The sequence below is a fragment of the Bombus pyrosoma genome, linkage group LG11, assembly GCF_014825855.1.
Source record: "Bombus pyrosoma isolate SC7728 linkage group LG11, ASM1482585v1, whole genome shotgun sequence".
Taxonomy (NCBI): Eukaryota; Metazoa; Arthropoda; class Insecta; order Hymenoptera; family Apidae; genus Bombus; species Bombus pyrosoma.
This window is the reverse complement of record NC_057780.1, coordinates 14,846,810-14,872,879: the sequence shown is the minus strand read 5'-3', so window position 1 is coordinate 14,872,879 and position 26,070 is coordinate 14,846,810. Positions and strand designations below refer to the sequence as shown.

The following is a 26,070-nucleotide window of genomic DNA, read 5'->3' as shown; positions in this document are numbered from 1 at the left end:
TCCTATTACGCTATACGGACATAAATAATAGAGTATCTCTCGAACAAGGTTCTTCTGTATCGTTACATAGTCACTAATAAATGAAATCACGAATTATAGCTAAGTAAATCGGAACAATGAATTATAAACGAATCGTTGTCCCTTGCGTAAAGTCGAATCGAAAAATTTTCTTTGTTATAATTCTTCTTCACCGTAAGTATAAAAAGTTGAAAAGATACCAAATGTCAAAGATTCGTTGAAAGAAAAACCGTAACGAGTGTAACGGACGATTCGAAGAAGCATTCACGACGTCGAACGGATAAACGAACGAAACTTTACATTAAAATGTATGCAATTGCATTTGGACTTGCAATATGCACGTTCGTTATCACGTGTCTCGCACACGACGTAAATCCTCTCTCGAAAGCGCGGCGATAACAACGCGTTTTGCTCACGTTTTGTTCGCGTTACGTAAGTATATCGGTCGATTATTATATAAAAATGCTAGATACTTGATAATTCCATGGACTGTTTTATGGGAGACCGCCGTTAGTACGACCCTTTTCTCTCTATCGTAATACTGTATACATTATACGAATAATGCTGGTTTCATATAGCATGAAACACGATGAATATAATTGGTACTCGTTAATTGACTTAGTTTATACACTTATGATAAATGTTCATTAAGTAGCTGCTTTCTCTTTTTTTTATCACAACTGTGTGAGGTTGTCGCTTCTATCTTTTATTTTCCCGCCCTCTTTCTGCTCTCCGCTCCGTGATTTTCCGCTCTCGTTACAGTGACGATCGTTTTTTTTATTTTCCTCCTGTCGATCTCCGTGTAAGCGGATAAATATCGTATAAATAATAATTCTGCGTATAATTATCCTTCGTCTAAGTGTGCTCTAGCATTCCGTACAAGGAAATGCCTCGTCTTTCTCGCAAATATAAGTATATATATAATAATAATAAAACAGATAACAAAAAAGGTAAAAAAAAAACAACGAAATCGATTTGTGTACAGTGAAGTAAAATCCTCCTTCTTTATTTGATCAAACTTCTAAAAATAAAAACTAACAGGGTATGTAGAATCTATTGCTTGCTCGCCGCTGTCTGCTGTGTGTCTGTCTGTCTGTCTGCCTGTCTGTCTGTCTGTCTGTCTATCTATCTGTCTCTCTCTTTTTCTCCCTCTCTCTTTTTTTCTTTCTTTCTTTCTTTCTATTGAACAGTGAAACGCGGCGGCAAGCTTATCGATAAGGGGAAGACTCGATTCGAAAGGAATCACGTTTTACTAATGGATCTTTATGTCTCAACCTGTACTTTCATCTTACAAAGCTCATTGTTCGTTCTTAAAACTCTTATTGGACGTGTCTCTTTGTTTATCTCATTTTTAAACGCTTGCAAACAAAAAACTGTGGTAACTGCGAATCGAACAAAAGTGACAATGTAATGAAATGTCACAAAAGCCGGAGCCGGACCAACGACCGTCCGCGTTTCTCCAGAGACGTACTTTCTTACACTTTCGAGTAATCGTGAGGAAGATAGCGCTTAGTCTAAACGCCAGCGGAGTCTAAGTGCTCGTCACACAGTACCATTAGTTGTTGTTACTTACAGGCTGATATATAGTGGGTCGACCGACGTTATTCGAATTCATGTTCGCTCTCTGAATCGTTCTGTCCTCGTATCTGGTGCTCCCTTGACTCGCCATCGGTCGGTTTAGGGTGCTACAATCATAGCTATATTCAACGGAGGGTCGAAGAGTTCAAAAAGATCGTGAAAATATGGACTCTGCTTAACCGAAATTATCTAACAAAGTAGAATTGAATGGGGAAAACATACACATAAAAGTTAAACGCAGAGTCCGGGAACAGAAACAACAAAAATAAAACATCGGTTGGTCTTAAAAGGAAGAAATGATTATAACTTGAAAGCAAATAATTATTGATTGTCGATTAACGAGTGGTTACCTATTGGCATTGTTAGGTGAATTAGGCCCTGAATTTCGCGCTGCCACCGTTTTCGTGACGAAATCTTGCTCTTTCCAGCCGTGCTTCTTGTAAACGTCTCTCAGCTCTTGGTGCTGCCACATTGTGAACAAAACTTGTCCTACAAATTAACCGATATTTAGTTCCTCTTAGGAAAGTTCACAAAATACGTACTTATATTTTGTTTGCAGAAATTTAGTAAAAAGAAATTGACTTATTCTTGCCTGCAAATTTAAGAACACGAGGCGTGTATTTCTGGCGTTGCCTAGTAATGTTCATCAATCTGTCGACACCGCCAGCATCCAACAGAGATCGCGAGAACTCGGCGTTTTTCTTGATCACTTCGTTCAATGTGGCGAGAACGGCGGCGATTGTGTCGTCACTTGTTCCTTGATCGTGCTGATTATTTCCTGAAGGTAACTTTTGAATGAGATCACGCATCGCGTATTTTCCGATCAGCTCCTTGTTACGCTGGTCTATCGCTAGATTTCTTAAGGCTGTGGCCACAGCACAGACTACGCGGTCCACCTAAAATGGACGAACAGAAATAACATTTTTTAAAACATTCTATCATCAAATTTTCATAGAACCAGCGCAGATATTTTCCAGTTTGTTTGATTACTCAGCAAAGTAAATGTAAATACTCCCGTAAAAATGTTAACGGTGATATTGCAAAAATAATTTAATTGATACAAACTTTAAAAATATGAAAATCAATTAAACGTTTCTACCCTCCCATTTTTCTATTTTTTATATTCCTCCACTCCAGTGTACCCAGCCCTATTTAAAATGTCTATCTGCCGCTTCGCTATGTTTTTGTTTCATACAAATTCTATCCAATATATTCATCAATTCCTCCGCGCTACATTCCACGAATAATGCTGTACCTCCATCCGCAGCAACTCCACCAAAATGGGAAGTCCCTTCTCCTTCCTCACAGCCGCACGAATTTCAATACTTGGCTGCCAGTAGCAGGCTGCGAGGTTCTGAAGCGCCCCAGCCGCCGCCTCGAGAGTCTCCGGATTTGAGCATGTCTGCAGCAATTTCAAATAAGACTGTACCACTTCTGGCTGCCAGAGTAGCTCCATTCCTCTGACGGGTTCCGTTCTAGGGCTGGTAGTGCGAGATGCGGTCGTTTCCTTTTGCACTGGTTGACCATCCTTCTTCTTCTTGCTGCCGCCAAAGCAACCCAAATTTTCACCTAAGGCACAGTGATTTGAAACTGACATTAATTGCAGGAAAGGATCGTGATCGAAGTATTAAAAATTTCTTTCTTTTTTTTTTGGTTGAAACTAAAGCGAGGCTGAAACATAAAAAATTTGTGAACCACAGCAGGGTTAAGTATAATGCTTTTTTTTTTGTAGTGTTTTAATAGAGATTGTGTGAATTATTTTCAGTGTATTTGCACTACTTCTATCAGAGAACTACACCAATGCCTGGAACATTGCAAACAACGTGTTGACAGAACAATTGCAACCAGCCAATCATAGAAACAGACGTACGCAAGATGCACGGAGGGGATGCACCGTTAACGCTTGATGTACACGAACTGCTGATGAAATTAATCCGAACACTGTAAAGACGATTAATCGTAACGCTTCAACGCACAGCAATATTTTACACATATTCACTCTTCACTCTACGTATTGTTGGTGTTCTCTATTTACGCGAATTATGTATGAATTTTGTGCAATGTAATGACAAGATTCGCTTTATTTATCGAACAAAATATTCATCCGTTAGAGTACGTGGCCTAATCGACGGAATCAATATTAGAACAATGATTAGAGCAACGTCGATCACGTGGCTTGTTTGCCAACGATAGCGAACCGGTCCATAAGTTATCGGTAGATTCACGATAAAAAAAACTTGTCGTATGAACAACTAAAGTAATCGTTGAGAAGCGTGGCATGCACTGGCTATTTGGATTTGTTCGATGAAAGAAATAAAATGTCTTACCTTGACATAAACTGTATGCTAAAAAGATTGAAACACATTTTTAATCCATGCTAAACTAGAAAGGATATAAAGCTGTCTTTTTTTTTCTTTTTTCTTTTGCTCTTTTTTCTTTTTTGCTTCTTGTCTCTTGTAGTAGTGGGATCTCGTACGAAAGAAGAATTTGCGATACAAGGCTCATGAGAAACAAGAGAGAAATCATAACACCGAAGGGAACACAAAGATTAGTGTAGTTGCAAAGAGATACATACTAATCGACTGGTAATATGTGCTATTGCTAGTTAGGGTATCGTAGTCTCGCAAAGACATCGTTCCATCATTATCACGAATACACGCAATTATGTTGGATCAAATGTGTAAGCGGTATATCAACAGAGACGTAAGCACTACAACGAATGTTCAGTGTACACAGATGTGGAATATATCATTTTGATAGACTCAAGAAAGTATACGGGGTCAACTACGACTCCTAATTACTACCTTGCGCGTTTCACACTCGATAGAATCTGAAACGTGCAATATACCATTAATATGCGACTGGTTTACTGTACAATACTGTGTTGCCAAGCGGATGTATGTTTTCAAATGCTCCGTTTTCTCCGTAACAACTCGATCAATTTCATGTAAAACTATTACTAAGGGACTATCGATCCTACTTTTCGGAGAACTAATTTTCATCGTACGTCAATTTAGCCTACTCCGTGTAAGTACAGAATCATACAAAAGCAAGGCAATGTTAAGTCTCGATGCTTGAAACAACATGCTTGAACAACAGAAGAATTTTATGCTGTGAAGTGGCCTTAAAACTCGTAATAAAGCTAAATTTTTAAAATTTTATCCAGGTCACAAAGTACTCTACGAATTATACATTTTCAATTTTACCACTTATCGATGAACCACAAACCTTTATTAGTCTACCTTTTATCTGACACAAATCATCAAAACTATGTTTACAAAAAGCACACAATACCTAAAGCTTAACAAATTGCTGATGAATTGCAAAATTAGAAATTCAGAATACTTCATAACTATTAAGCTCTGCATTACATTGCTTTTGCAACACACTGTACCACGATGGTCTGCTGCAATTTTAGCGTCACAATACCGCTCGTATATACAGAACCGATTCAATAAAACGACACAAAATTACACCCGTTCGTCCTTCTTTTCCGTTTGTCGATCCGCTTATCATCAGCGCACACACAATTCGGCTGCATGCGTGTCACCACATGCCCATTGAGGGAACCCGTGTGTTTACCATGGCACGGGGGAAGGATACACTCGTGTCATTCTCGAAATGCAGGAGTATCCTCGCGAGAGTCATCGACAAACCCTCACCTTTGACTGGAGCAGCTACCCTGTTCTGAACGGTCGACTGAATCGGATGTTTGTCGTAGTTTGGGTCCTCCACCTCCTGACACCGATAACTCAGGTTTCGCAGAATACAAACACAGTTCTCTACGATCTTGTTCCCGATGTTCGACTTCTCGATGGCGGATCGTACTACGTAAAGAAGAGCGTCGACCAAACCTTCGCACTCGCGCAGTTTCTTCCTCGCATACTCGCCAGCGCTAGAGACGTTTCTTAAGACGCCAGATGCGTTTCTGAACACGGTCGACCAGCACGTCTCGCCACTGGAAGAGCTTGGATCCCAGCCACTGTGCGGGATAATTATGTTGTTCACCACCATCGTTACGCCATCATCGATGATGGATTTCTTAAGGTCCTGAAAGAATGAAAATGTAAATACGTCTATAATAGTCTATAATCTATTTATAAATATACTTTGTCCAAAGGTTTAATAGCCAACTTCGACAGTATATTCTACTATTAAATTCGTAAATCAAATCTATCCTTGTTTACATAACGTTATCGTCGATTAGGCTGAAAAGTGTTGAGTTAAATATATTCGTACAATCTTAAAATTTTATCAAATATACTGTACACGTCTACCCACCTCGCACGAGGATAAATTCCAAAGAACCCCCGTCACCAGTTCCTTCACGTCCGCGTCAGACGTCCTACGTAATAAATTGATCAAGGCCGGAACACCGCCGGCGTTCTTGATAGCCCTCTTGTTTTCGTCGTTCTGTCTACCGTAAGACAAATTCCGCAGCGCGCCACATGCGTTCCTATACACGTCTGGATTATCGTGATCCAATAATTGCACTAACGGTGGTATTCCACCTAGACTTCGCGTCTTCTGCTTATTTGGATCGTCCATGTAGCATAGATGCTGCAGATACGCGGCAGCGTTCGCCTTGATGATGTTGTTCGGATTACTCAGGAAGCCGATCACCTCCGACAAGTTCGGATCTCGCCATCTCATCGACTTCTGATCATCGTCCAATGGACTGGCCATGCCGGGCACCACCGGATGTCGAGATTGTAGCCGTTGAAGATGAACCTCGTCGTCAAACATTCCCGGAGGAACTCCAGAGGTGAGTGGGACCGGATGGCCTTCGTCGTAACCGGGCACATCGCTAGGAACTGCGACTGGACCTACCCCGACGCCAGGGCCGTATCCAACAGGTCCATAAGGGGACGGAGACACGTAACCGTAAGCCACTTTATTCTCGTCTGGAAAAATGGGATGCCACACGAGGTTGATTACGATTCGACGATATGCAGAGCTTCCGCTAGATTGGCTCTAGCGTTGTACTGCAGTATTCCATTAACTGGCCCACGGGCCCGAATCTTATCTGATCACTGATCAGGTATAGAGGGACTGTTACAGGGTTGGGACTGTCATAGTCAAATAAGAAATATCAACGATTTGACAATGTATTAAAACAACAAAGAATTCAGAATGGAAGATTTAGAAAATATTTATCCCTTTATCAGTAGTTTATAGTATATATAAATATTATATCATAAATGTTACATTTTAAATTTGATGATTTGATGAATCACACTGCTAAGTTAAAGGATCGGAAGTAAACATTAATGATGAGCTTGGAATTCTAGCTTTCTAGCCGAAGATCACAGATTTGATCTCTGGGTTTCCTTCTTTTCCTTTGCTCCAATATATCTCTAAACATCCTAGATATTTCCATTGAATTCACATGATTACCTGACATATGTGTCTATTTTTCAACGATCGTTCCAAGAAATCAGTTTTCATAACCGCTAGGGATATCAAGAGATGGTCAGTTAACGAATGAAAATTCCGGCCAGTTAACGTGTCACTAGTGTACTCGTATAGTTGAAACGCATAATTCACTCGCATTATCTGTGCGATGGTAGTAGCGTGGTTTGAAACAGTGGAATATGGACTCGCGACGTTAAAGAGACTCAACGACGATAAACGCGGTCAGATGAAGTTTAACAAGAGTGAAAGAGGCAAGAAGAGAAAGGAAGTCGACAAAGAGAAAAAGAGAGAGAAGAATAGAAAGAGAAAGGCAGAAAGAATGAGTTAAATAAATTATTGATGTGACCCTACCATGAGGATGCTGAGAGGGTTCGCCAGAGTCATCCATATTCCAAGAGTTGCTGATTTGATCTAGAGAGAACACAAAATAACAACGAATGTCAGGTATAGAGATAATTAAAGTGAATTATGCTGTGCCCCGTGCACGATCAGACAAATAGCCGTGGCCCGCTGCAACATGATAGCTGAATATCTCATTACACAGCTGTCTAGGTCAACGTTGCGCTCAAAAAAAATTCCTTTCGATTAAGAAGAAGCGACAATGATGCGACAAAGCCTCGAAGAAAAAAAAAATGCGGATTATGAGCTATCTATGAGCTATCCCGTATCTTCCCGTTTCGATAACGAACATACCATATTGATCTCCGGGACCACCAGGACTAGGAGTAATACGATAATGATCTTGCAACGCGGGATTCAAACCTGGATCGATGTCGTTGTAACCGCCTTCCACATATGGCGCCGCCTTACGTAGGTATTCTTTAAGAAAAATGAAAGAAACATCTTAGACGTAAAGAGTTAGATCTTCGTTTATTCTAATGTCTTCCGCGTTTCTGAGTAACTTTCGTAACAATGATGAGACCATGTAAGACGGATAAAAATAACCGATTGCTTACCATGCGGAGGCGAGGCACGACTGTGCTCAGAAGGACTATGAGGACTGTGAGGAGAATGCGAGCGTGGCATGTAGATACCATGCGGACCCGGATACCCTGGCTGTGGTGGATAGCCGAGGTACGGCTCGTAATGTTCAAAACCGACCATGTACGAGTCCGCCGGGTATCGCCGGTCCGCGTGCTGATAATCCTGAGACATCAATGGAACTGACATGTAACTCACTGCGCCTGGATCTGGCTCCATGTGTGATACCTCGCGAACAACCTTCGACACGTTTGTCACCTGTGAAAATTTCAACAGTTTATAGAAAGAACGAGACCGCCAAGGATACTGGGGATGCTAGGAACGTTGAGAATAATCAGGATACTTGGAATGGTAAGAATATCTAGAACTCTGAGAATGTTCGGTATAATAGGATTGAACATTCTCAAAATGTTAAGTATAATTGAATTATGATTTCTGAAAATGTGAAAAGTACCGGAAATGAGTATCATGATTTGCAAGAGAACCGATTTTGAGGATTCCGAGAATGTGAGAATACCGAAAAAACGCGAGAATTCAAGTTCTGAAAAGTAAAGTAGCAAACAGTAAAAATGCTGCTAATGAACGAACGCTGAGGCTTTTGAAAAATATACGAATAACGAACATTGACATCTTTTTAAAACTTTGAGAACTCGCAGTACGCTAAGAATAATAAGAAATCTAGGAATTGTCAGAACTTCGAGAACACTGACAATCAGTCAGTGCAATTTCAAAGAGAACTGAGAACTTCGATAACTCGAAGAATATTGAGAGTAATGGCAACAAGCGCACAACGTACTACGGGTACTGAGAATAACGAGAGCATGGCTTCGAAGGGAACAATCGTTAAGAGTAAAAGGAAATCGTTGCTGAGCAAATTAGACTGTTGCTAAAACTGGAAACGGATCTCACTTGTTGAGTAGTTTGCTGCTTATGGCTGCGGATAAGTAATGGATCCTCTTGGACAGACAAATGAGACGAATGCAACGAATGGGTGTCCGCCTGGCCGTTACTTCCGTGGTAATCTGCATCACTCTGTCCGCTGCAAAATGTTCGCAATAATGATCAATTAGAGTCGCTCGTCCCATCGTGCAATCGGGAACAATCGACGATTTATTCGCGTAAGTTCGATAACTTACGTGTATTGCGGCATGTCGGGGCCCTTCTCCTGGAGAACGCGTCTGGAAAAATACAACGAGACCGATTACATTCTGATTTGCGATCGCCGAACAAAACTACCAAATCGAATTACCACGAAAATAAAAGAACATTGAAAAAATATCGATCGAATCGTACGCGTTTATATGATACTTTGTAAAACAATGGTAGCAAAAAAGATAATAAATAACTCATGCACTTCGATCAAAAAATAACACGCTGAAATCAAATAGGCAGACTAACAAAAAGAAAAGGGGGATCGAAGTACAAAGAAAAACATTCAAAAACTACGCCAAACTACTCTTCTCGCGTTTTTGTCACACATCGCTCTGAACCATGCTAAGTAAATGCAAACGAACACGTGTTCGTGCCACCGACATTACTCATTCTGACAACTTTATATCTTTAACTGAATATCTTTCATAAATGAGCCACGATTTTTTCTCAAAATTTCGTGGCAACCATCTTAATGGATTAGACAGATGAATTCTGTGTACATGATACGTCGTAAGTGATATAGTTGCAGTACAGGCGATAAAATTGCTCAAGAGCAAATCAAATGTTTCGAAAGTCTAAACAAGTCATTTAAGACATTTTGGAGAAGACAAGAGTCTAGAGTTAATTGTTATTGAGTAAAAACTTCGCCAAAGAGTAACTTAATCCAATAGGAACGTCGATTAACAGCGATCGTCGTAGATAGACGCGTTAGTTGCGTAGACCCGCGGTCAGAATGACTAACCTCGGTTAGGTCATGTTAGTCACCTCTGTGTGATCTCAGTGTGCGTTATACTGTGCTCCTGTCTCTCGACGATTCGACGATTCACCAGCCTGACATTAATAATTTCGGTCTGATTAATTTGGGTGCTGAAACTACGTGCTTCCTAGGGTGCAACCTCGAGTAGATATCTTGTAACTGTCTTTTTCATCATTGATTCCCCATGATTCCCAGGCCTCGTATGTATTACCTTTTCTTCTCTCTTTTTTTCTTTTTTTTTTTCTATCTGAGGCGCCAGGAAAAATGGGCCAAACGAATGGAACGACAGCAGGATAGACGAAAGAGATAGTCGAGTCTTTTTGTTTCTTTCTAGCTATTACCGGGAAACGAGTTTTGCCAATTGGCCGAGTTACGTCTTGCACTAGCCGTGTAAAAGAGAGGGGGGAAAGCAGAGTTCATTTTACGATCACTGGCTTCTTATTGAAACGAATAGAAAGAGATACATAGATCAAGGGACATAGTGAGAGAAATAGAGGTATTAATCAGTTACGAGTCTCTCGGCAGAGAGCTCGAGGAGAGAAAGACACTTACAGACAGGAGTCAACCAGCTGATTATTTGACATACCAGCTGATTTTTCGTCTCTTGCGGCTCAGCAGTCAATGATGACGTCTCCTGGAAGCACACGAAACGAATGAAACGTTAAAGCAACATTTGAATGTAGTGGATTATCACATTTATTTTACATATCACGTATCTACATTTTTTCCATAGATTTTTACAACTTTTCCATTTCATTTCGAACAAATGATTTTGTTTTTTTATCCATTTGAGACAATACATATTAAGGCCAAAAGTTTGGGATCATTTTCTCAATCGAATCACCTGCTAATTTATACTAATTTCAAAAATACTTTAATTCGACAGGTCTTGTCACGAAAGGACTTGCTAAGGTGATTTTCTTCAGATTCTAGAATTTTATATATAACGCGCAATAATTTCAAACTTTTGAATAATAATGCGACACATTTTGAAAAATTGACACTGTTCTTAAATTAGATAATTGTAAATTTTCCAAGGGTAATAATATATAATATCCGTAATAATAATAATTATCATCATCATCACAATATCTATTGTATATACATACTATTTATTCCTAAAATATCCTCAGTATAACTTTGATGCCACGCACAAACATTTTCGTTTTCCTTTTTAAAAGCGACCTTTATATACCACCTTCCTTTAAAAAATTATAGAAAGACCGAAGAGGTGCGTGTTTGCAACTCGCTTATACGAATCAACTGTGCTGTTTACGAGTCTGTTAACGACTACTGTATTGATCGGAACATTAGCAGAGAAGGTCTAATTACACAACCTATACCTACGTTCTTTTAATACTTCCCACGAAGACAGTTAAGAAGTTTATCCATCTACTTAAAAACTTTTCACGATTTCTATCGAGCATTATTAATTCATTTAAAAGAAACGACACGAAAGCTTTCCATACAGAATAATCAGTCTCCCGTGGGAGAACAAAAACAAAATGATCGATACAACTAGAATATCAACCATGAACTCTCGTTAGTTCAGGTTAGACGTTAATTTTGTTTCGAGACCCACATGATGTCTCCTTTTTGATTAACCTTCTCCTTCCCATCGTCTTTCTCCTTTTTCATCTTTTTATTTTATTAATTTATCTCTGACCTCCCACCTTTTTTCTGTATCCAGCCGTTAATTAATTTTGTTACTCTTTCGCACAACGTGCAATTACCAGGCAGAGCGAATCGTAGCATGGGTGTCACGCGTAATCACTGCATTAAAATATAAAACGAGCAAAAGAGCTTAATTAATTTGTCACCTCGTCGCTCTTTTATAGCGTGTTTCGATTGCCCTCCGGCTGTATACAAGTACATATATCTACATAGGTGTACACGTACACTCGAGCTCGTGGAAAGGATAGAGCAAAGTTCGGTAACGAATTCATCTAACGCAACTACGATACCGGAATTTCGCCGGCGAGCTGCCTCCTAAAAGGATTCTAGCCTGGTCGACCAGTATCATCGCCAGATTCTATTCGACCAATGAAATTCGTTTCCACTTATTGTCCGGAATTGTCCTTTTTCGCCTTCTGAATAATCGCTTTCGAGGATATTTCAGACCCTCCTTTTTTAGAAAGGAATCTCTTTCGGAGCCGGTACGATATCTTACGGTTCCGGCGTCGAACATAAAATATTGGAAGTAGATGACGAAAGACCTCAAAGAGAACATTTTGAATGAACGGTATCCACAATTTAATTTAACGAATAAAACTGTGTTCTTGTTTAAAATCTTCTCAATGGTATATCACGATTAGATAAGCGATTCGTTTTTAATTGCGATTAAATAAAAAACGACGAATTAACCGATTTTAAATATTGTTACTACAATTGATCGCAATAGTTAATTGCAATTAATTGAACGCGATAGTCTCTCCATCAATTTAGAAGAACCTCCTTCATTTTATTCGTAGCTTGACAAACATACCAGCTGAAGATAAATTCCTTAAATAATAAAATAATGTTTAACAACTACAGGATACTAATCCTTTCAATGCAAAAATAAATTTTATCGAGTCGTAATATTCTACGAGTTCTAATAAAACATAAGATTATTCCGATCCTTCTATCTACAATTTATCATATCTTGGCAAAATTGATGATCAAATGTCCACATGCTGCTGAGTGCTAATGTACCAGTAAGTATACAAGTACGTTATCCGCGAAAATAAGCCACGAAGCTTCAATGTATCAATACGCGATACATCGCGAATGGGTTAAAATAAGAAACGGTTACATAAAAGAACTTGTCGAGTAATAATTGCATTAACATTGATTAGGAACGCGGGTACCAGCGACACCGATCTCGTTCCAGGCGAATCCAGGTCGAAAGCGCGATAAGAGAAAAGGAACTTAAACAAATTCCCTAGTCTGTTCCTTGTTTCATCTTATCCGAGGGAACGGGCTCACGATATTTGCCATTGTCGCAATCTTTTTATCACCTGCTGGTGAATTCGACCACGTGCCGGGACTCGTAATACCTTAATAGCTGCAGAAGAATCGGCAAGATATTCTCGTGCTTCCTTCCTTCCAGTACTCTTACTACTTCCTTACTATTATACTTGGACGTTTGAGAAGCAGAACCGTGTTCGAGACGAACGAACGAGACCGTATTCCGAGAATAGTTTCGAGACTGTAAAAGTGGGCCAAACTCCGTTCTATGGTGAAGGTAGATTTCGTTGACAACCGGTTATTAACAGTAGTTTTCTTTAATTACCGAGAAGTTACACTAACTTGGAGTTTAGTAGCAACGCGTTTGGAAACTGTAACCCTCAATTTAATTTGTCCAAAGAATTTACCTACGCTCTTGCGGACTTCCATGAAATAAGGAGTAAAGTAGAGTAGCGCGATTTGGTAGATTAGAAGCGAAACACGAGGAAAAACGTTTACTCGAAATCCTCGTTTTCCGGCAACGAATGTTAATCCTCTCAAAAACGTTTATTCTCTCCGCGGTACTCAACCAACTTTTTCCCTGCAATTCTCTTGTCCAAACCTGGCCGGGGCACGCACGTGCATTTCCCCATAAGACTAAACAAATCCTGTCGAGTCGGGACACTAGAAAAGGGAGAGAGAAAGAGAGTAAAATACGGTACACTTAACGTTCTTTAGTCTTAAAACTATGTGCATCTTAACCTGGTACACCACCGCCCATTCTTGTTTCCACGATGCGCCAGGAATCGATTTTCTCTGCCAGCGTTTCCGCGCAAGATGCATTTCCCACAGGATCTCTCGGCACTCGGCAGGATCTTCGGATCGTCCTTCGAGTGAGGGCGGGACCTCCCAACTCGAGTAATTAAGACGCGAAGCGAGGCTAATTGCCGTGCGACTAACGAAGTGCGCGATTTCCGCTGAGCTGCGACCGCAACCATCGAAGAACCAAGACGCGTCCATTTGACCGAAATTGCATCCTTACTAACGAGCTCTTCTTCTTTCTTCTCCTCCTTTTATTATTCCTTTTTTAACCTCTTTCATTGTCCTTTCTTCTTAGTCCTTTCATCGCGTCCAGCGTCGTCCTTGCAACCAGAACGTTACCTCACCACTAGTTATTTGCACGCATGTACACACACACACACACGTGGGAGTTGTATGTTTAGAGAAGGGTACAGTCATCCTCGATTAATGCTGCAATTAAGCCCTCTCTCTTTCCTGTTTACCATTCCTTTTTGCTCTTCTTTTTTAGGGGCTCTCTCTCTCTCTCTCTCTCTCTTTCCATGTTGTTCTTCCACTCATTTTTGTCGGTTTTTGAGGTCTCCTTTGTATTGTCTTTTTTAGCCTTTTTTTACCTTTTCTAAAGTCTTAGCTCCCTTATCCCTTTCACTCATCTTCTTCTATTCTTTTGAAACCTTTTTTGCTGTTACTTTATAATACCTTTTTGTCATTTTCTCAACCTTTGAAATATTGTCTTCTTATTCCCTATTTCTTCCTTTTTCAGATCCTGTTGTTCCTTTTAACTCATCTTTTTTGCCTCTTCTTTGACCTCTGCATTAATTCCTTTTTCTTGCATTCTTTCCTTAAATTCGCACGTTGTTTTTCATCTCATTCTATTTTCCCTTTTCCTTAAACCCTATATTAATTATACCGCATTCTATATGTTATTTTCTTCAAATTTTCTTACACACGTTCCACAAATTCGAAAGAAAAATGAACATATTTTAACCAATCTGTTATTAGTTTACTACATCGTTTCAAAATTTTGGTGTGCTACTTTCTTTTTCTATTATTTTATTACTATTCTTAGCACGTTCCGCTCGAATAATAGCAAATATAACATAGCATTTTGCTCTGCAATATTTTGTGTGAATTTTTTGTACGCTTCACATAAACTCGAAAAACAGATAAAACACGTCTCGCGCGGAAATAAAAATTCAACGATTACGATACGAACAATGGGATTTCCGTACGATCGGAGGCAGAGATGAAAGAGAGGCAAGAGGGCTGATGCGTTCCAGGGCACGCGTTTAACATTCCTGCTTTGAATACGTAATTTTCAGTGGCCGAGGCGGTGGAGGTAGCCTGGCTGGGGACAAGCACAATGCACGCGTGGTTTTATCCGCATCTTCGCTGACACACGTGCCTATAAAAGACATTCCTCGAACGTTACAGCGAACCAAGGCCACTATAGATTTCGAAAAATACAATTTTAATACATTCTCCTCAACGTCTTCGATCGATCAACTCTGCGATTAACCTCTCGCAGTTTTCCATCGTATCTTTACGAATAGCTTCCTCCTCCGAATCCAACTTTCCCTTCGTAATTTACAGTTTGACGGCTCTCGAAAACTCGAAACTGTTTGATCTCGACTATTATCGCAAAATTATGAATGAGACTTGCAAAATTTTAAACTCGACGTTCCGAAGTCTTACGGTTCGATGCAATTTCCCAACTCCGCCAGTGAAATACAGATGAATTTTGTGGCAACCGAAGGCTGCGAGCAAGGAACGGGTTATAAAGCGTTGAAATTTCCGAAATCGTGCACATGGGGAACCAAAGTTCGCGACACAGGCCATATCACGGGTGTAAACGAACTTTCGAAAATACCATAGGTTTCCGCGACACCACTCACGGTGGAAATCCCGTTCGCAAAAACATCGATCAACATCACGTCGACTCTTTTTATAAAGGGGTTTCAAATATATCTGGAGCTGGACGAATTTTATCGGTACTAAAAAATGAAAAATGTCGACTTAAATTGATACGTTGCTACTCCCTTACTGCAGGTACTAAAAAGTTATTAATGCGTGCCTTTTCTTGATAAAAGTGCACAATGGTACGTTTTTTAAGGAAATATTGAACTTTTTCCAACGGTATTTTGTGATTCTTTTCTCATTAAAATTTGAACGAATGTACAAGCGAAACAAGCAAGTTTTCGATCTTTTCGATGAATTTTATCGGTATTAAAAGTGTGGGCTTAATGGTTTTGTAAAGTGAATACATTTATGAGATATATATTCATACGAACGAATCTTATGCGAAAAGAGATTGTACCAGTATAATTGACATTCCGAAGTGCAAAAGGTTAAAGTTACGTTAGAACTGCTTTTGTTAAATTATACATATAATCCTTATCACGAATGTGACACAATTAATCTTGCATTTCCTACGATCTTCGCGTAATACCATACGATACGCTAAAAAAATTTTTTAAAATTATGACATCTTTTTCTATTCCTGGTTTTTCCTACGCTTGATATCGTAAACAATTTTACATTTAAAATATACCGTGCTTAAAGCATCGCGATACGAAAAAGAATTACAAATCTGAATATTCTTTGATGACTTTTTCCATCGATATAAGTAGATAGCAGATAAAAGCTGTTCGTTGAACGATGCTTACTTTCCATCTCCGTTCTAACGTAGGAAAAGCTGCAAAAGTTTTTCGTCTCGCTGCACCGGCTCGTAGTAGTCGGAAATGTAGGCCAACGTCGCCCAAGGCCTCGTTCCCTAACAGTGTCTGGCGTATTGGATTTTTTGCACGTCAGAACAGATTCACAGGTAGACCGGAACCCTTTACTAGTGAGTAGGGATGAACACCCCAGGGGGACATGTCTCGGTTGGCCTACAATCGCCACACTGATACCTCTCTCTCTTGCAATTTCTCCGAAAATCCAAACTTGCCATCATAATGCTCTCTCTGCTCGCGCTCCGATATTTTCCAAAAGACATATTTTATCAAATTTCTATCTAATCATTATTAAAACTGATTAGCTATGAAAAGCTGTTTAAGCACGTGTTTTTCATGTCTAGACTTCTCTGTTCCTCTTTTTCAATTTTCTTTCCCGTATGAAATAATGTATTATTATTACTCGATCTTTGTAGGCATAAGTTGAAATAGATCGTAAGCATTAGTTTTAGATTAGAGGTAAGAATATGATAAGTGCAATAATGTGTTGTAAAAACTGAAAGTTCGTCCAAAGCCGAGAGGCACGGACTAAAATAAATAATAATAATAATATTACTCGATCTCGAAATATATATGAACAATAATTTTGAAAATAATTTTCACCGATTTTTCATTCGCGTAATTCTCAGAAAGTAACCAAGAATATATTTCATCGATCATCGTAACCTTCAAAATCCCCTCCGCTTTTCGACCCTCGTCATTCTTGTGAAAAGCCAAGCGTGACCAGCGGTACCGATCACGCCAATTAATCATAGCAAGTTAACCAGACAAAGGTCGTATTCGTATGTAAGAAATGTATTTCGAGGGCGTCGGCTAGAGACTCGCGGCGTACGAGAGATTTCGCGCAGCTGGTTGCGGTTCCAACGACCAGATTTGCACGATGCAACCATAAGGTTGTACTGACGCAAGTGCATGCATTGCACGCAGAACGGTGAGCGACCATCGCATGAGAACCCCATTATACGCAGGCTATGCTATTGTTTATCTTTTCATCTTCCGCGCAGCTGTGCTCGTCGCTTCACATTTCCATGCAACGAGGCACAACCAGCTCGAAACCAAGTCTCTTCTATAAAATAATTAATAAACATTATCGTTACCTACGCGAAATCAACGACATGCTTTTGCTACCGATCCTCGATTTACAATTTCTGTAATCTGTGTTGTGTATTATGTTACCATAAATTTGTATTGAATTATTTAAGAAGAAATTTAGAAATTTTGGAAGAAAAATTTCATTATAACCATCGAAGGATCGAGAAGATGGAAAGTTCAATGTTTCAAGTTTCTTAACGTACACTTCTTGATAGGAAAAAGAACAGAAATTGTTGAGACATTGAGAAATATTTGTCTTTGCAGTTACGTCAAAGAGGATTTTAGGCGTATATGCGAAATTTAATTCCGCTCGGCCATGTCCTTCGGGCGCGGGAGTAGCCTTAATTAGTTTCCGCTTAATCTTACATGGGAACACGCGCATGTGAGAAACAAATTAAATAAAACGCACGATGCAACCCTACGAGTTTCGATACGATTTTATTAACGCGTTCTCGAAAGAGTCGCAGGGAACCAACTGGAACATTGTTTAACAACGAAAGGAGAACAAAGTAATGAATAAATCCTCCTTGTGAAAACAAATCTTCATTGCACGTTTTATTCTTTTTTACGTCCGCTATTAATCTTTGCCATCAAGAAAAAAATAGATAAAGCAAATCTAGTGACATAAATAAATAATTCATTAACCATTGCAATCATTTGTAACGACACTCGTTTACTATAAGTAAATCAATATAATAAAAGAAGAACGTAGAATTCTGATTGCCGTAAATCGATATTCGTGTTTCCATGTTATTCACTCTAAATCTTTTATTTTGTTCTATTTTATTTGCGGCTAGCTTTTCTACTCTTCCTTACAATCAAAGAATAATAGAACGATTCTCTCTATTTGCAGAATTATTTCATTTTCTTTACTTCGGCCATTCTCCCTTGCAATTGAGAAAAATATAAATTAAAATTAATAATTCTCCTAGCGTAAATATTTATTTGATAAAAATAAATCTCTTTATTTTCGGGATGCCTAGTTTTAATTGGATAGATTTCTGTGTTCATGGCGAATGACGTACATGTGACGAACAACGATTTCAAATCAGCAATTAACGAATCTATGCTACGCCGGTAGTTAGGATGTATTTTTAGACAAGCCCACTTTTTAGTTAGTCGTTGGTTATCGCATCGCCATTTTCCATGATTCGGAAAATGCCACAGATCGAGTATACATACATATTCATTAACAAAAAGTTTAATCTGCTTTGAATCAGAAAACTCCTAAACGCGATAGTTAATAGATCTGAGAGGTCACTTGATGACGTATTGATGTGATCTTTTCTTCAGAAAAAAGGAAAACTTCAATAAAAATCTCGACGTTGTTTCTGTATGTGTAATTACTATTTTTATAAATATTTATAAAACAAAGAAGCAACGGAAAATCTATAAATTTTTGAGAATTGTTCATAATAAAAAATTATTGAAACTTGAACTCTCTATAAATTCATCTCTTAAGTTAAAAATTATGTGCAAGCGCAAACTCATTGAATTATATATTTGTCCTGGGAATTTATAAATAATAGATATACAATTTATTGCATGCACCATTCTATTTCCGTGCTTCGTGAAATATCTATTAGCTTGTGGACTATACATACATAATTAATTACGTACTTCGGTCAACGTTAAACCCCTCTATTAATAAAATTCTCTAAATAATTTCTACCCGACAACGCGAACAAAAATTCAGGTTAAAATGCAACCAATCTACGACCGAATCAACATTTGAACACATCTCGTCTCCCACCAGCATCAAATTCTCTTCCTCTGAAGATTAAACAATTAGCCATACTCTTGACCCAATTCATCCTTGACACCTACCCTTTTCGCTTCCAATTTCATTTTTTCGAGTGCAAAAACCGGAATACTATGGAACTATAGGATTCATCGTGAAAGAGCATCACGTTCGCCGAGACAGGTAGTAATTAACAGGAACATCGGTGTAGAGTCCTGTCGATATCCTTCACAATTCGTCCACTCCATTCCACGTTAAGACGTAATTGATTCGCGGGATCCAGAAGTGGAACACACTCAAGAAGAAAAACGACGAAGCATCGATCAAATCGCGAGTAAAACTCAACGGCGACCGGTGTCACAGGGTCATAAAACAGTAATAGGATAACCACGTCTCCCAAACATCCTGCAGGCCACAAGCCTTGAGACAATAACCAGATAGTGTCCCAAATCCAGGAGACAGTAACAGGATAACCACTTCTGACCGGTGCCCGGCGACAATCCGACCATAGGGTCTAAAATCTTATTATATAAACCTACCTAAAATCAGCACTCGAGACAGTCTATTCTAACATTCTGAACCGTTACTCTATTGGATTCATATAATACATTTTACATAGAATATATATAATATCTAAAGTCTGAATCTAAATGAAAACTGACGTGAAATAATTCAAACGACGTGAGAAAACAGCTGGTGATCTGTTAATTTCGCGATTTCCTGTGTCTTCTACGTGACAAGGGCGACGGCGATGATAACATCGACGAATGAAAAATCCTTTTTCGTTCGTTTCAACAACGACCACAGCGAAATCCACGAGGAATCTAGGAAAAAAGTTTACCAACAACCTCCACACGATCGTTTGTCTCGGTTGCCAGTTAACTCGCGAAATCTCAACGGTAATACTTAAGCTTGGAAGATCAATTCTGAAGTGGTTCTTGCCCAAAGACTCTCGAAACATCGAGTTTCGTCGCTCGGTATGTCTTGGAGACCATTAATGCTTATTGACAGGGCTTCATTTAGAGAAATAATCAGGAGTAGTCCTTGGAACTGTTTCGATCCACAGTTCGTGCACGAAAATATCGGCTATGTACATATACAGAAACCAGAAATAGGATTGATTGATCGGACCTTGGAAACGTCTGCATGATACGACGTGACGTACGATTGTAACGGACACACGTGAGATTCGTGAGACGAAGAATCGATGTGGAATGCGGCTGTCGAGTGGCTCAATAACGAAAGCCTCGGTTCGTCGCTGCATGGGCGCACTTATCGCCTCCCTTGAAACAAGACTAAACAACGCTTAGCTCGATAACGGACTGGAATTTATCCGATGCGTACACATCGTGCCTGATTCGGGACGAACGCGATGGAGGAACTTGTCGGATGGCTCGTGAGACACTCTATATAAACGCATGTTAGATTGGCTGACGTGTAATTGATACTGGGCTTATATTGAACTTCCCTTTGAGCTTACACGTCAACTGAACGCTCTTTCGTCCTTCCGTCGATCTATCTACTCGAATAAAGAAGACATAAATAACATTATAACGAAGGGGTTTCGTAATCATACAATTTTTATGGCCTAAAATTAACTAACAGCTTAACACTCACATATATCTCTTTATCCTACCATAAAAAAATGACCAACTCTTTTTTAGTGGAATTGTTTCTAAGTTATGTAATTATATGCCTTTTTTATATTTATTATTTTATTATAGTTGAGTGGAAAACACATCGCGAAAAAAGCAGTCCTATTTAAAAATGTGAAAGACATAATAGACTTAGTCGAACTTTAATCGTCTGAACACAAGTTAACGGAAACGAACGAATGAACGGAACGGTCGTTAGAAGATTGATTTAATAGAAAAATTTAGAGATGGTCCTTTGTGAGAAAAATTGGAAAACAGAAATAAAAGAAATTATTATTATTCAAATTAGAAATTATTTTTATTCAAAAAGCGTTGTTCTTGCCTAATCAAAGCTCGACTGAACTAACTAGATTAAAACGAAAAATATCGTACAATGATAAAGCAATTCCGAATTTAGATACTTGAAAATAAGATATTCGACATAATCAAATTTTCTACGGTACATAGTAGTAAGAATACGTCAGCTTTGTGGTCACCCTGTATCACCCTGCTAATGGTGGGGAAAGCGGCCTTGAGGCATCAATTGATTTTAGCAAAGCCACAGTCAGCTCGGTTTACTATCCAAACGATGGTTATTCACAGTTTTCCCTTCGGAAACTTCCACACGATTTATGATCCTATTTACAGGAACCGGAGATACCGAAAGTCAATGTTACGCTATCTTTCACGGCAAACTCCACTTGTTACGTGCATTCCTGCTCGAGGTTTCTATTCACAAACACTCGTATCTTCTTTCCTGTCTCTCCTTATCAAATTTCACGCATTTCCCACACCGAAAACAATCTACGCTTTTGTCTACAATAGACTAAAATCATTAAGCCTCGGAAGAAGTAGTTGTCGGAGAATACATCGATATTTTGTTAAGGATGAGTGTTAGAATATCAAGACTATAGAAAAGTGGTGAGAAATTTTGACCTAGGCTTTTTGCCACATATCCTCCGGACACAAATATGTACGTAGTATGATACATGCACATAGATAGTACGTTATTAATAAACAGTAAAATCTACCAAAAATATAATAATCTAACGAAGAAAATGCACGTATCTCTTTCATGGACACAGGCGAAAATCGATTGTCACAGATTCCAGCGTAGGATACCATCGATCAATCCCACGTCCCATAAACCATTCTCGGATCGATGGAGCGTGCGACCCGTAGGGTTCAACGTCATTTCTCGATACTCGTGGTCCATAGAAACGATAGCGGCAACTAGCACCCGGCGCGGCGTCGCGCACAATTTCGTCGCATTTCCAACTGACGCGCGTCCGTATCAATCGTCAGAACCCGATACACATAGGCGGATGGACACATGGAAACACGCAGAAAGAGAACAAGTTGCCTCTGATAAAGAAGCGCCTTTGAATGGCAAAACGGGAACATTCGCGACGCGAACAATGCGTTCGAATCGGTGCCATGACTAGGCGACCTTCGCGCGAACCCGATACGAGGCCAGCCATTCACCGTGCACTCGTGTCCACGCGCACCAACTCGTTTGAGTTTCCTTTAATTGGATCACGCGGGTTTCTCGACCCGGCCGGGTTAATCCCTTCTGTTCTGGTTCACGCGTAGGAAAAGTGTTTCCGATTCATATTCTCTTATGGATTTCCTCTTTTCGAGGTCAATCATCTGAATAATTAATTTTGGAAAAATGGAATTTCCCTTTACATTTCGAATTATATTGTCGGTAATCTGAAAGCGAGAAAGGACCGATGTTTTGAATTAGTTGAAGAATGTATAGTGGTTCATATAACACATGTAACATTTGTATTCACTAAAAGTTTTTATATGTTCAAATATTTTTGTGAACTACTGTATACATGTATGACGGAATAAACGATGTTTTTTATTTCCTAGTTTTTTTAAAAACAAATTCAATATGATTGAATTCCTAGTTTTATTGTTAGTAATCTGAAAAATGTAAGAAAAAACCAGTGTTGGTTGTTGAACGTATCCTCACGGTTAGTTCCTCGGTGAGGATTATAAAGTATTCTTTTATTACCTTTTTCTCTAGAAATGCAAAATGATTATACGCACTGAAAATTTAATCCTCCGAATGCAAACTGGAATATGTACAATAGAGACATTGATAAGTAGGCAACGGATGTTTACGTAAATTCATAATTTACGTATAATTATATAATTCATAATCAATTTTAAAAAATAAAACCTAGATAGAGATTTTTACTCATCCAACATATTATACTTACTTTATTTTGAATATTACATGTGTTTTATAGTCTCTAAATTCCCCACAAAGTCATCGACGTTTGCAATCTATTAGTAAATATTCTAGAATTTGTTCAGATTTTTTAAAAGCTTGGAATAATAAAAAGATTAGAATTAAGCATAAATGACTCAAATTGCTTGTGGAGAACTAAGAAATGAAATAATTTAGCGTTAATCAATTAACTGCAGAATTTAGTTTAAAAAATTTCTCATTAGATCGTGGACTGCGTAAATAAATACAAGCGACGACGAGTATATACGTCAAATGCACCAAAGTAAGACTTTTATTTCACGCATATACCCATCAAACGCAGTTAACTGGTTAACCCTTAGAGTGCTGAATACTTGGAACCTATGCCATCCGTACGGACGGCATGCTACCAGCGCTGACGATCGCTGTGGACTGAATACTTTTTCGCTATACTGAACTCTGTCGATTGACTATTCAAAGCGCAAATTGTAATAAGTTATAGCAATTCTTTTGCGCGAGATTAGATGATTCAAGAGCGTTATTTTTTAGTATTAATTATTTATTATAAACATTGAAATTTACAATAAACTAGAATTTGGGTAGTAAACTAGAAAACAATAAACTAGAAAACTAAATTTAGTAAATATAAGACAAGTTAATAATTCAGTTGTGCGTGAAAAATGTCAAAACAATTATCGATACATAATCCGACATCGCATTTTCTGTCGTTCCTTCTCTTATTTTTCACACAAACAACACATTTTCTTCTTGATAATTATGTTGTGCCGGCACGATTATTCTACCAAATGTCCAAATTGGACAAATTGTGAATGCAAAGTATTAAAAAAAAAAAAAAGAAAAGACAGTTTCTTCGAACGCGGCATTAACATTGAAATGCATTTATATTTATCTCACACAAACGTAATAGTATTACTTCTGCGTAGGTGCTCGGAAAAATTGACAAACGCATATATGCGTCCTTAGTCCAGACCGATGGTTTTCGCCAGACGCATATATGCGTCTTTAGTCCACACCGATGACTTTCGCCAGACGCATATATGCATCCATAGCACTCTAAGGGTTAATCTGATCTTTCTTTGACGACATTTTCTAATTCGTTAATGACAGTCTGAACGAATGAACTCATTGAATAGCGTAGAACATACACCATGCGTCGTAGATGTCGAATAGGAAAAGGTTTATTTGGGACGAATAGGCAGGGATGAGTCTGGCTGAAGTATACATATTCTACGTTTTGTCACGATCCTTTCACCGGTGACGTCTCACTACTGTAAAATAGAATCGATCCACGTGGCTCCGCGCACGGTAATTCGAACTTGATATTTCATTTTCTCGACCGGGCTGGGTATGGCGTATCGTAGTCGATTTTTCGACACACGATAGGTTTCTCACCATTAAGGCTGGTTCAGACATGGCTAATAGTTTATTCAAGCAGCAAAAAAAAACCATATTTACATTGTTCGCTTTGGGAGATCACTATGAACGAAACGAGTATAAAAGCGACGTTTACCGATGAACCAACAGCGTATCTTACTTATCATCCTAAGCCGATATAAATATGTACATAGCTTGTGAGAACAAGGTACAAAAATGCAAAAACGAAGAAGAATAACGAAACCTGATCAGATTTCTTTTCGAGTCAAAATACTTGGATCCTATCCTAAACATTCTTAAAGATCCTAGTCATTAAATAAAAGATATAAATAACTTAAAAAAAAAAATAAAATTTACATATATAGAGTTGTTACGTCCGGTGACTCCTTACAGAAACCAAAATCCACCCTTCGGTCAAGACGGCCACTAGCTGAAAAAACTGGGGAGGCTATAATTAGTCGGACTGCAATAATTTTAAGGAACTGCCATAAAACTAAGCATCTTTATTTTACCGTTAAGGCCCTTAATTGCTACAAAAGATCTTCAAGTCGAGACGGTCCTTATGGTTATTGTTCAATCAGATAAAAAATAGGAAGGTCGAGTTTTTCCCATGTTGAACGGTCATTTCCACCCGCAAGCGACTAGTGATGGGACGACCCAACCCCCCAGTAATAGTCTTATTCTGCGACAGCATCCTCACCGAACTTCACTGGTTCGTCATCCTTAGATCAGTCAACATCTCTTGACTGGTTTTCGTTCATTAATCAGTCATCAGTCGTTACTTACTATTTACACATCTCTGAGAATACGTCTATACGCACGACGCGTAACTATTTATATCTACAAGGTTGTTGGAATAAAGTATATATTATAACCTGTTACTTCAGTTTATAATCAGTCAACCACCTCTATTATCCTAAACGATATAGGGGATCGACCAATTCGCAGCGTCGATCATCTAATTGTAACGAGAATTTATGTATCTCGTTGACGCGATCTACCGCGAACGCGTCTCTCCGAGAACGGTCGAACAAGAGTAAAATTTCACTTGTCTTAACCCGACGAGAGACAAATAATTCATGTAATACCAGCTACATATCATTTTCGGTTTATTTTTTCATGTAGGAACGCATCGAACCTTAATCATAAGTCACAAAAAATACTGTACATATATTTATTTTCATGATACTGGCAAGTTTGCACGAAAAACTACTCCTTATGAATAAGCGTACTTGAAAGATGAAATTCCACCAAGCAAATATCCTCAATCGTGGAACATGAATCTTTCCTTGATTCTCCGACGAATTTCCTTCGTAATCGTTCCCTCTACCTGGTTTATAAACAATCAGAGAGACGCAGCTCGTGCATCGACGACCGATGCTATCTGTCGCTCGCTCGACAAGCTAATAAAGCGAGCTGCGCTTGGAATTTTAAAGCGCAAAGGGAGAAGAGAAGGGACAGGACAGGAAGAACGAGGAGACAAAAATTAAGTCACGCTACCAGCTCAGCGCGGAGCGCGGGACATGAAAAGCGCTTATACGCGAGGGGAAACGATGCCAGACACGGTTCGGAACACGCGACAACGGGACAGGACGAAAGTTTGTTCGACAATAATAGCTGCGGGCCAG

At 39.0% G+C, this 26,070-nt stretch overlaps 1 protein-coding gene across 6 annotated transcripts in view; it reads right to left on the bottom strand.

Annotated features, from left to right (window-relative positions):
• LOC122572813 (catenin delta-2) overlaps nt 1-26,070 on the bottom strand; it is a 52,837-nt gene that overhangs the window by 8,769 nt on the left and 17,998 nt on the right. The window contains exons 3-15 of one of the 6 annotated variants that reach the window (XM_043738298.1): nt 10,454-10,535; nt 9,910-9,975; nt 9,129-9,170; nt 8,902-9,031; nt 7,968-8,250; nt 7,705-7,830; nt 7,363-7,422; nt 5,878-6,500; nt 5,259-5,646; nt 2,852-3,165; nt 2,189-2,492; nt 1,947-2,085; nt 1,592-1,715 (exon numbers count right to left, since the gene is read on the bottom strand). In XM_043738298.1, coding sequence (XP_043594233.1) covers nt 1,592-1,715; nt 1,947-2,085; nt 2,189-2,492; nt 2,852-3,165; nt 5,259-5,646; nt 5,878-6,500; nt 7,363-7,422; nt 7,705-7,830; nt 7,968-8,250; nt 8,902-9,031; nt 9,129-9,170; nt 9,910-9,975; nt 10,454-10,485 — 2,631 coding nt within the window. In that variant the 5' untranslated portion in view covers nt 10,486-10,535. The remainder of the gene's footprint in view (nt 1-1,591; nt 1,716-1,946; nt 2,086-2,188; nt 2,493-2,851; nt 3,166-5,258; nt 5,647-5,877; nt 6,501-7,362; nt 7,423-7,704; nt 7,831-7,967; nt 8,251-8,901; nt 9,032-9,128; nt 9,171-9,909; nt 9,976-10,453; nt 10,536-26,070) is intronic. The other 5 variants (XM_043738299.1, XM_043738303.1, XM_043738300.1 and 2 more) reach the window with 5 other exon arrangements.